The 12,045-nt window shown below is 42.1% G+C and overlaps 1 protein-coding gene across 6 annotated transcripts in view; it reads left to right on the forward strand.

Annotated features, from left to right (window-relative positions):
* LOC145526483 (solute carrier family 5 member 4) overlaps positions 1-11,643 on the forward strand; it is a 55,872-nt gene extending 44,229 nt beyond the window's left edge. For all 6 annotated transcript variants that reach the window (XM_081542219.1, XM_081542216.1, XM_081542222.1 and 3 more), the window contains 7 exons: positions 649-784; positions 3,768-3,875; positions 5,857-6,007; positions 8,673-8,841; positions 10,234-10,449; positions 10,816-10,918; positions 11,256-11,643. In XM_081542219.1, coding sequence (XP_081398345.1) covers positions 649-784; positions 3,768-3,875; positions 5,857-6,007; positions 8,673-8,841; positions 10,234-10,449; positions 10,816-10,918; positions 11,256-11,467 — 1,095 coding nt within the window. In that variant the 3' untranslated portion in view covers positions 11,468-11,643. The remainder of the gene's footprint in view (positions 1-648; positions 785-3,767; positions 3,876-5,856; positions 6,008-8,672; positions 8,842-10,233; positions 10,450-10,815; positions 10,919-11,255) is intronic.
* The last annotated feature ends 402 nt before the right edge of the window (positions 11,644-12,045 follow it).

Consider the following 12,045-nt stretch of genomic DNA (forward strand, 5'->3'; position numbering starts at 1 on the left):
ACCAATGAGTGTGACTTATTTAGTCACATACTTAGTAAAATATCAAAGGCTTCCCAGATGACACAGTGGTAAACAATCTGCCTGCCAATGCAGGAGACAGGTTCCATCCCTAGGTCAGGAAGATCCCCTGGAGTAGGAAATGGCAAACTGCTCCAGTATTCCTGCCTGGAAAATTCCACCTGGTGGGCTACAGACCATGAGGTCACGAAGAGTCAGACATGACTGAAGGGCTGAGCACATGCACACACACACATATCAAAGGCACAACTTGTGGCAAAAATCAATAGTGACAGCTTTGTACCTGGAAGAGCACATGGCCCTTGTTGCAATACAGCCTGGGAGCAGTAAACATGTTTTAATAGTAGTGATAGGTATTGATTTAAATGTAACAAGAGTCTTACAAACATACCAAATATTCAGGATGCCCTACAAGAGATAACCCTATTTAGAGATGAAGAAACTGAGACTCACAGAAGTCAAATATTCATGTAAGAGGAGCAAGGATTCAAGTTCCAATTTTACTCTGAAGCCCATTATTTTCCACTACCACGGCTCTTTTTCATGTAACATTAATTCTGAAGAGAGGCACTCCCCTTCATTGAAGGCATCCTCTGGTTTTCTTGTGACTACATCATGTTCCCCTGGCAGGTCATTGTGCAGCGCTGCCTATCAGGCAAGGACATGTCACATGTGAAGGCCGCCCGTATCATGTGTGGGTACCTGAAACTGCTGCCCATGTTCCTCATGGTGGTGCCAGGGATGATCAGCCGCATCCTGTTCACAGGTGAGTCTTGAATCCATAGATCCTTTTTTTTTTTATTACATGTGAATTCTGAGTAGTGGTTTCAAGATAGATAAAAATTTGATAAACTAGAAAATGCATTACATTCGACAGTAGAGACAGAATCCCAAGTGGAAAGAAGAGCCTGTGCAGAGGCTTAGAAGCAGGAAATGTTGGCACACTTGACATTCTGTCCTCTTATATCTGTACGCCTGTCTCCTTGCAGACATTTGAGCTTGCGAGCCTGTTTTCATGAGTGGCTTGGATTTAAGCTAGTCTAGAGGATAATGCAGGAGGATGAGATAAACTGGAAAAATGTGAGCTGAGTGAGCTGTGATGGTTGAGTCCAAAACATCTTTGACTGAGAGAGTCTTCAAGACTCACTGTCACTTCTTGGTCCTTCCAAGGTGGTTGGAGGTCGGACTGGACTTCGGTGCTTTGGATCGGACTGGACTTCACTGCTTTGGATTGGACTGGACTTCACTGCTTTGGATTGGACTGGACTTCACTGCTTTGGATCGGACTGGACTTCACTGCTTTGGATTGGACTGGACTTCACTGCTTTGGATCGGACTGGACTTCAGTGCTTTGGATTGGACTGGACTTCAGTGCTTTGGATCGGACTGGACTTCAGTGCTTTGGATTGGACTGGACTTCAGTGCTTTGGATTGGACTGGACTTCAGTGCTTTGGATCGGACTGGACTTCAGTGCTTTGGATTGGACTGGACTTCAGTGCTTTGGATTGGACTGGACTTCACTGCTTTGGATTGGACTGGACTTCAGTGCTTTGGATTGGACTGGACTTCAGTGCTTTGGATTGGACTGGACTTCACTGCTTTGGATTGGACTGGACTTCAGTGCTTTGGATTGGACTGGACTTCACTGCTTTGGATTGGACTGGACTTCACTGCTTTGGATTGGACTGGACTTCACTGCTTTGGATTGGACTGGACTTCACTGCTTTGGATTGGACTGGACTTCACTGCTTTGGATTGGACTGGACTTCAGTGCTTTGGATTGGACTGGACTTCACTGCTTTGGATTGGACTGGACTTCACTGCTTTGGATTGGACTGGACTTCACTGCTTTGGATTGGACTGGACTTCAGTGCTTTGGATTGGACTGGACTTCACTGCTTTGGATTGGACTGGACTTCACTGCTTTGGATTGGACTGGACTTCACTGCTTTGGATTGGACTGGACTTCAGTGCTTTGGATTGGACTGGACTTCAGTGCTTTGGATTGGACTGGACTTCAGTGCTTTGGATTGGACTGGACTTCACTGCTTTGGATTGGACTGGACTTCAGTGCTTTGGATTGGACTGGACTTCACTGCTTTGGATTGGACTGGACTTCACTGCTTTGGATTGGACTGGACTTCACTGCTTTGGATTGGACTGGACTTCACTGCTTTGGATTGGACTGGACTTCAGTGCTTTGGATTGGACTGGACTTCACTGCTTTGGATTGGACTGGACTTCACTGCTTTGGATTGGACTGGACTTCAGTGCTTTGGATTGGACTGGACTTCAGTGCTTTGGATTGGACTGGACTTCAGTGCTTTGGATTGGACTGGACTTCACTGCTTTGGATTGGACTGGACTTCAGTGCTTTGGATTGGACTGGACTTCACTGCTTTGGAATTGGGTTGTATGGGTACTTGAACTTCTGAGCCAGCTGAGAGTAGCTACTAATGTTGAAAATCTTCCTTAAAAAATCAACTCTTCCTTTATTATGAAGGGTAAAGGGAATATATTCAGCTAAGCAAGGCCCCTGGTTCTAGTGGGGCAGTCCATCAGATAACACCGGATCCACATCATATTTTCTTAACTGCGCATCAGTTTATTTAGCTAAAATCTTGTTACAATGAAAATCACCTTTTTCCCCCCAAAATGATCCATTTTATTGTAAATAGCTCCTTATAGGTATTCCTTGTGCTTCAATTCCCACCTTCCCTTATTTTTTTGTCTTAATTTTTTTAATGATGTTTATTTCAAGACTACTGTTTCCATGGGGGTGTGGTGTCACATCAAAATGATTCCCCTACACAGCAAGTTAGAATGTTTCTTTGTTCTTATCACTGCAACATTATAGTGTTGTTGAAAATATCCAACAAGCAGAGAATGGTCAAAGAAATTACTCTATCCCTCTTCATAGAAAATTGCATACAAGGGACTGAAGACCATCTCAAAAGTCAAGAAAATGCTGACGTTATTATGTTAAATGTAAAAAGCAGATTACAAAATATTACCTCAACAATTACCATAGCTATGCAAATATATATATATATATTTTTTTTTTTTTGGTGGAAAAGGATTAGAGAAGACTATTGAAAAAACCAAAAGAAGTTAAAGTGCTAAGGTATTAGCATTCTGGGTGGGTTTTTTTTAATCAAGTTTTGCTGTTTGTTGTCATAATATTGTTTAAGAACCAAAAAAAAAGATATCATGCAAATGCCACCGTGAAGTAAGATATCATCCCACATGGGGCAGTCACTCCAACAACCAGCACAGGTGATACTTCTTCTTAGGCATAGGTGGTAAAACACTGGGCTAAGTGATCAGACGAGGCTAACTTCCTGGGTGTTGTGGTAGGGGTGGGGTGCTGGAGGTGGAGTAGGGGTGGGGTTGGTTTTGTCTCTGCAGTTCTGTGCTCCTCAGAGGAGTTGCACTCTTGCAGCTTTGTTGGAGGGTGGAGCAGCTCCTTCTGTTTGCTGTTCTGCTCTCACGCAGCCACATCCCAAAGAAGAGCCCTGCCCCTTAGGTCAGTGCACAGGGAGCTATAGGCATGAGACACTTAGGAGGTCATATTCTGGGCAAAAAGGGAGCAGATGCAGAGTGTGGAGTTCAAAGTTGAATCTCTAATATCCATGCGTGGAAATTCTTCTCACCCATGATCTTATGACTTGTCTCTATGTCCAATGGTTGTAGATCTTATCTGTTTAGCCCCACTCAGTGAACCCACTTTTCTGAATCCCCTCCCCAGAGAAGGTGGCCTGTGTTGTACCTTCGGAATGTGTGAGGCACTGTGGAGTTAAAGTCGGCTGCTCCAACTATGCTTACCCAATGCTGGTGATGGAACTGACGCCCAATGGTAAGAAAGCATCCATGCTCAGATGACTGGATGGAGAAAATGTGACGCTCGGTAGAGAAAGATGGGTGGATGAATAGATAGAGAGAGAGAGAGAGAGGTGTTGATAAGTGAACAGTATTCAGCTGTAGGGCTTCCCCAATGGATCAGTGGTAAAGAATCTGCCTGCAATACAGAAAACATGCCTTTGCCCTGGGTTGGGTAGATTCCATGAAGGAAGAAATGGCAACCCACTCCAGTATTCTTGCCTGGAAAATCCCGTGGACAGAGGAGCCTGGCGGGATACAGTCCATAGGGTCACAAAGAGTCAGACACTACCGAGCAATTGAGCATGCATACATGCATTCAGCCTTAAAAAAAAGAAGGAAATCCTGCCGCTTGAAACAGCATAGAGGAAGGTAGAGGACATTAGGCTGACCGAAACAAGTCCAGCACCTGAAGACAAATACTGCATGACATCACTTACCTGTGGAATCTAAAGAAGTCCAACTCCTAGAAGCAGAGAGTAGAAGGTGATCATCAGGGGCTGGGGTGGAGAGGGGCAGTCATGGGGAGATGTTGGTCAAAGGGTATAAACTTTCTGTTATAAGATGAATAAGTTCTGGAAACCTAATGTATAGCATGGAAACTATAGTTAATAATAACATATTACTAATACTTACTTAAAATTTGCTAAGAGAATAGATCTCAAGTATAATCACCACAAAACCAGAATATGGTAACCGTGTGAGTGATGGATATGTTAATTACCCTGACTGTGGTAACCATTTCACATCACATTGTACACCTTAATACATACAATTGATATCTATCAATCATACCTTGATAAATCTGAAAAAAAATCTTTGTGCTGGGACTGCCTCAGAGGCCAGGTCTGTAGATGGACCATGAGAAAGGGTTATGGCATAATCCTTAATCATTCTTACTTCCATTAATTCAGTTGTTTTCATCAAACCTCTCTTGAACACCTTCCGTAAGCTACCAGCCTTGTTCTTGGCCTGGGGAATGCAGAAATGAACCAGATATAATTCTTATTAGAAGAATTCTTACTCTTCTGAATTCAAAACTATCAAGGCAATCAGGGGCATTTAAATGATTGATTAATCAATAAAAGAGTTTCATAGCAATAAACTTATAAGTTCAGAGGGCTAGAGGTTAAATATTCATTCTGCTTTCTTTACAGCAGTGGTACCCAAATAATATACCTCAATCTATTTAATTTGCAACTGTTTATTGAGTGCCTACTATGTGCCAGACACTGCTTTGTGCTCAGAAAACATCAGTGAAGTAGGCACAAAATCCCCTATTAAATAAAATTCACATTCCAGTTTTGTGAGACAAAAAACAAACCACACATTATGTGAAATTAGTAAGTTATTAGGATACTAGATGGTGAGCAGGGTAAGAGGCTCAGCAGTGACCAGTGATCTTGTACCTTAGACTCATCAAAGGTTGGCTAACACTTTTGTGACCTTTCTCCTCCCTGACCCACATGAGCATTGTCAAGAGGAAGGGAGCACGACCCACAAGTGACCCCATCCACCCTCTTTCACACTTTGGGAAGCCTACATGGCATCACTAATAAAAAGAGGGAGCTGAAGGATGAACTTGCCACAGTTTTTCACTCTGCTTTGCCCACCAAAGATGTCTCCAAGAGAACCTCCCGCTAGGCTTTTCCCTCTCCAGTTCCCTAATCTTCAGGAAGCCAAGAATTCCCCCCCAAAGAAAGGTGGCAGAACCCTGTTTCCTCTCTTTCAAATGGCCTCTAAGTTTGTATTTACAACCAAAATTCTATGCTGGACTATTCTCAAGTCACCAGGAAACGTGCAGGAAGTGCCATATGATGATCCATGTCGACAGGCACAGCAGTCAGTGAATGTTCCAGATGACACGTCATCTTTGAACAGCTCTCCGGTTTGGCAAGGCCCTCGCGGAGCATGGTGTTCCGTTCCTAACCAGTGGTCGCACCCTCTCCCGGCCCCAGGGCTGCGAGGCCTGATGCTGTCGGTCATGCTGGCCTCCCTCATGAGCTCCCTGACCTCCATCTTCAACAGCGCCAGCACCCTCTTCACCATGGATCTGTACACCAAGATCCGGAAGAGAGCATCTGAGAAAGAGCTCCTCATGGCTGGACGGTGAGATACTCCTGGTTTCTGTCTAAAATTTCTCTGCCAAAAGGCAGACATAGCGACTTCCCTGGTGGTCTAGTGGCTAAGATTCTGCACTCCCAATGCAGGGGGCCTGTGTTCGATCCCTGGTTGGGGAACTAAGACTGGGTGCAACCAAATAAATAAATATTTTTAAAACGAAAGAAAGAAAAAGGCAGATAAATGAGCTAGAATCTCCTCGACTTTGGGTTCAGGAAACTAACCATAGCATTCTAGAGTAGGAGGAAGAGACCTTTATGCTCAGTGGCTCAGCTGTGTCTGACTCCATTGCGACCCCATGGACTGGAGCCCTCCAGGCTCCTCTGTCCATGGGATTTCCCTGGCAAGAATACTGGAGTGGGTTGCCATTTCCTTCTCCAGATGACCTTTCTGACCCAGGGATCTAACCCTTGTTTGCTGTGTCTCCTGCATTGGCAGACAGATTTGGAAGAGACATTAGAGGACATTTAATTCCACTTCATCTTTTTAGCTACAAAATTGGGGGCCATATTGTAAGTGAAATAGTTGCTTTGTCCAGACTTTCAAATGCCTCTGTTTCTTATTTCTTCCTCTCCTCACACCATCTCCCAACCACATCTTCATGATACTCCTTCCATGTTTTCCTGGGGGTGTAAACTTCCCACTTACTGGGATAGACTAAATGCATTGTCTCTAGAAGCTTCCATGTGTATCTAAACCACACACTACTACAGAAGAGTTTATCAACTACATTTATTAAGAAATGAGATGTTAAGAGAAACTGACCACCTGTCTAAACAATTATGCATTGTTGAATACAGTTACAATTGCTTTAGTAAATTAAGCACTTGAGGGAAAAATTCCAAGGGCTCACTTGGTCCAGATCTTGACTCTGGACAAAGGACAGGAAGAAAAATAAGACATCTGTGCTTTTGTGGTGGGGACAGTGTTGGACTAGAATTCAGCAGGTCCCAAGAGGCAGTGGTCACACTAAGAGGTATGTAGTCTTAGGCATCATTCTACATTAAGTCTCAATGATCAACTAATGAGCTTTTCTTTTTATCTCTCTTATTAAATGTCTACTACATCTCAGAATACAAATGTGAATAAAGGACATATATGTGACAAGCACTGTCCTGCTTTGTGGGATTTATGCCTTTGTAAGGAAGGTAAACAATAAATGTATTTTATACCTGGCTTCCCAGGTGGTTCGGTGGTAAAGAATCCGCCTGCCAATGAAGGCGACACAAGGGACACAAGTCCGACCCCTGTGTCGGGAAGATCTCTGGAGGAGGAAATGGAAATCATTCCAGTATTCTTGCCTGGGAAACCCCACGGACAGAGGAGCCTGATGGGCTACAGTTCTTGAGGGTGGAAAGAGTCAGACGTGACGGCGTGTGTGTGTACACATGCGCACACACACACACTCATACATACATTCTATACCAATAACAAAAAATGTTAGGTAGAAAAGCAAAACAGGATTAAAGACTGGTGGCTACTGAAGACAGATGCTCAGGGAGTCCTCCCTTGAGGATGTAATGCTTGAGCACAACCCTGAAGGAAGTACAGGATGAGTCCCATGGCTCTGTGTGGACAGAACAGTAAGTGCTGCATGCTTTCAAGAGTCATGTGAGGACCACAGGGGTGAGGCTGGCACGTGAGGAGCAGCTGGGAGGGAGACAGGAAACACAGCCAGAGAGGTAAAGGGAGGTAAGGGCACACAGGGCCATTCAAGCCGTAACAAGACTTTGGATTTCATTCCATGTGTGTTAGAAATCAATCAAAGATAAGAGCAAGGGAGGTGTGTGATTTGCTTTCCAATGAGGATAACAACTAGGATAGTGTGTGTTATCTGTTGAATCTATACTGTGTTCCAGGCATCGTGCTGACTTGCCATGGTTTATCACATTTAGTTACTGCAGAGTTGCAGAGGTTTGGTAAAGATTAAATGAGACACTTGTGCCTCAATCTCCTGCCCAAATGCTTGCCCCTCTCTTCTCTCAATCTTCAGGTCTCTGTTTCAGGTGAGCACAGAGTAGTGATAACCTTTTGCAGGAAGACCAGTAAACTATGTTTGTTTATTTACTTACACAACAAGCATAACTGGAGTTTAGAAGAGTGAATCTGTCATGATCCCTGGACCCCAGGAGCCTCTAGTAGGTTTTTACTGTTTATCAATATTTTAACCAATTTTTTCTACCTGTCAAAGTACTCAAGTAGTAAAATGCACTAATTAGCATTTCGGGCCACTTCACTCAGCATATCTGTTTTAATTCCCACCTATACAAACTGACTTAGTTTCTCTCAAGCTAGTATAAAGGACCAACATGGGAGTCTGCTTTCTTTATCATGCAAATAATTGCTTCTTAATAGAAATAATGTGTTGTAGTTTCAATTGATATATTGCATAAACCACAGTACATATTAATCAACTGCTGACATTTGAATATTTAATCTCATTGTTGAAGATATTATGACTAATTATAGATAAGCAATTGCTTTATTAGAATTTTACTAACAGATAATCACTAGGCACAGTGTGGCTCCATAAAATCAAGCTCCTTGATTTTATTTGGAAAATCAATGAATGGCCTCAGAATGAATTCAAAACATAATACAAGTACCAATAAGGCTTTTGTTTAATATTGAAATTACTCTATTTTCTTCCCAGGTTATTTATCATTCTCTTAATTGCCATCAGCATTGTGTGGGTCCCCTTAGTACAGGTTGCTCAAAATGGACAACTGTTCCATTACATAGAATCTATGTCTAGCTACCTTGGGCCTCCAATTGCAGCTGTCTTCCTGCTTGCCATCTTCTGTAAAAGAGTCAATGAACAGGTAAGTGAAGATCGGGAAACTTCTCACCTGATGGAGTGAGAAAAAGGTATTTCATTCACTGGTAGAAAAATGCATTCTTCTCACCCTATTTATATATCTCAAGGCCTCTCTCAATTTCAACTGTGGTCATCTACAATTCCTAATTCTAACTAAAGTGTATAGGAACATAGTGCACACTCAGAGTACAGTTTTTATATTTCTTACAAAATAGTATCTACATCCTCGTCACAGAGCTGAGGAATACAATGTCTGGAGTAAGACCACCAGGGTCCAATCCCAGCTCTACCACTGAATATCATTGTGATCTTAATCAGACCATTTGACTCTGTAAACTTAAGACAATCACAGTGCCTACCTTAAAAGACTGATGTAAGAAATTTTAAAAGATTTTTAAAACATAAAGTACTTAGAAGGAAATCTATTACATTCATAAAGATTTAAAAAATATTTACATTATGACGTATATAATTGATTATTATGAGCCTTGAACATTTAATTGCTTCTTTGTTCCCAGATATTAGCCTTATTATTATAATTTTCAGCTGAGGAACAGATGCAGAGAGATTAATATGTATGTTCTTTCCATATGTTACTTAACATTAGTAAGTGGGATCTTAAGATACAGACTAAGGTCTTCCTCCATCTAAAGCTCACAGTCTTAATCTCTATGCAATACTGTTTTTCCTAAACATAACATCTTGATCAGGCTTCCCTGGTGGCTCAGTGGAAAAGAATCCACCTGCAGTGCAGGAGATGTGGGTTTGATCTCTGGGTTGGGAAGATTCCCCTGGAGAAGAAAATGGCAACCCACTCCAGTATTCTTGCTTGGGAAATCCCATGGACAGAGGAGCCTGGCGAGCTATAGTCCGTGGGGTTGCAAAAGGGTCAGACACAACTTAGCGACTAAACAACAGCAACAACAAATTCTTGATCAGGGAAACAGGGATACATGTTTGTACTCCCACCAACTTCACAGATAAAATAAATGCTTTTAATTGTCAAAACCTTAATAAAGTTGTCAAACTATCTAATACCAATTCTTTAAATTGTGTAACATAAAGGATAGTTATGTTCATTCTCCAAAATGTCACAAGTCTTAACATCTATGTATAAAGTCAAACACAAAGGAAACTTCAGTTTGTGTCAGCGTAGGCAGTAATGTCCTGGAGCTGGAGAACCCACAGGGGAATGATCTTTCAGAACCACGGAGAGCAACAGCCCGCTGGGAATACAGGTATTTCTGGCTTTTCCCTGCTTTGACGACCTTGTGGTCAAGATGAGCCATTCGTTGGTCTGTAGTGGAGAAAACTGCCAGGATGGTAATTACGACTTTCTTGAATGAGTGTGTTGTCTTTTCTAAATACACAAATTTTACTCTTGTTTCTTTCTCAGGGAGCCTTCTGGGGTCTAAGTGTTGGATTTGTGATTGGCCTCATCCGTATGATCGCAGAGTTTGTCTATGGAACGGGGAGTTGTCTGGCTGCCAGTAACTGCCCCCAAGTCATCTGTGGAGTGCACTATCTGTACTTTGCCCTCATTCTCTTTTTTGTCTCCATACTGATCATCCTGGGAATTTCCCTGTTAACAAAACCCATTCCTGATGTACATGTGAGTAATGAGTAATAGATATGCTCATTTTCAAAGGATTCTTTGCCTTTAAAGTTGCAACTGGTATATGAGTCCCATACAATGGGACCTGGAAATAGGGTTCTTAAACATATCATTGATGATTTTTAATAACTACCAGAAAACAGAAATGTTATTAAAACCATAAATAACTTTATTTTTTAAAAAGCAGAAATAATTTTAAATGATAAATGTTTTTGTGGGTGAGAGTGGTGGAAGATCTCTTGTTTGTTGTCTGTACTTTTCTGCGCTGTTTGATTTGTTTGCACTGTACAATAAACAAGTGTATCGTTGCATTATCATAAACACTTGCTGTCGCTAACATGCTTGTCTCTGGTCTCTGGTTAGCTGTATCGCCTGTGCTGGGCTCTTCAGAATAGTACAGAGGAACGAATTGATTTAGATGCAGAAGAGGAAAGACACGAAGAAGCCGATGAGGGTGTTGACAACGGTAATATCTGGTTTACATTTGGTTTTCACATAGAAACTGTATGTAACTGTCTTTGCTTCATTTTTTTTAAAATTCAGCTTCTGAAAAAGCTCTTAGGTTTACGGCAAACTTACACTTTAAAATCTTACCTTCCCAACAACCAAGACCATTTGTTATGTATGAAACCCTTGCCTTCCTCCGCTTGTCCGTCGGTCTGTCTGTCACCCCGCCCACCATCTGTCCATGTGTGCCGGGGTTTCTGCAACACTTAGCAGCTACGATCACCCTTTACGATCGCCTGCACTACACTGGGAGTTTTATTTCCCGTGTTCTGGGGTCATTTATTTCTTCACTTCAGATAATCCTGAGGAAACTCGTGGATGTCTCAGGAAGGCTTATGACCTGCTCTGCGGTTTGCAGAGGAAAGGCCCCAAACTGAGCAGAGAGGAGGAAGAAGCCCAGAAGCAGCTGACAGACACGTCTGAGAAGCCCTTATGGAGGACAGTAGTGAACATCAGCGCCATCATCCTCCTGGCAGTGGCAGTCTCTGTCCATGGCTATTTCGCCTGAACTCTGTCTGAGCTACTAGAGTATTTACTAAACAAAGGATAATTTTATTGATTTTTCACTTGTACAACTTTTTTGTGTTGCAAAGGCAGATAAGCATTGTATTGAATGAGATGCCTGGATTTTAGCTTTTGTTGTTCCTTTGTGTCAATAAAAAAAAAGAGTTGATAATTTCAAAAGTCAGTGAGTTGACTCAAGGTGTACATAAGCTAGAAGCACTGGGTCTTAATATTTTTATAGCCTCACAGGCAGATTTCCCTAACTTACATTCACTTCCTGCAATTTCCAGAGGTTTCCACTTAGAAGGAATGCCTCTCCCAACTCTGCCTCACATAGTAGGCTCTTCATTTATCAAAGTGAACTTCTCCTGTCTTCCCTTCATTGCTCTCAAGGATTTGGAAAATAGAAATGTTTCCTAATATATGAAAGGAGGTGAATACCAGCCATGAATATATTTGTGAATTTATTGGATATTATTAGTTTATATCTCATAAAGCCACTCCCCACTAAATGTTAGCATATCAAGCCATTGATTTTTAGACTTCTTTTTTATTTTAATTTGGCCATGCCTTGTGGCTATA

This window comes from Giraffa tippelskirchi, chromosome 11 (genome assembly GCF_054371585.1).
Source record: "Giraffa tippelskirchi isolate mGirTip1 chromosome 11, T2T-mGirTip1v1.2.pri, whole genome shotgun sequence".
NCBI lineage: Eukaryota > Metazoa > Chordata > Mammalia > Artiodactyla > Giraffidae > Giraffa > Giraffa tippelskirchi.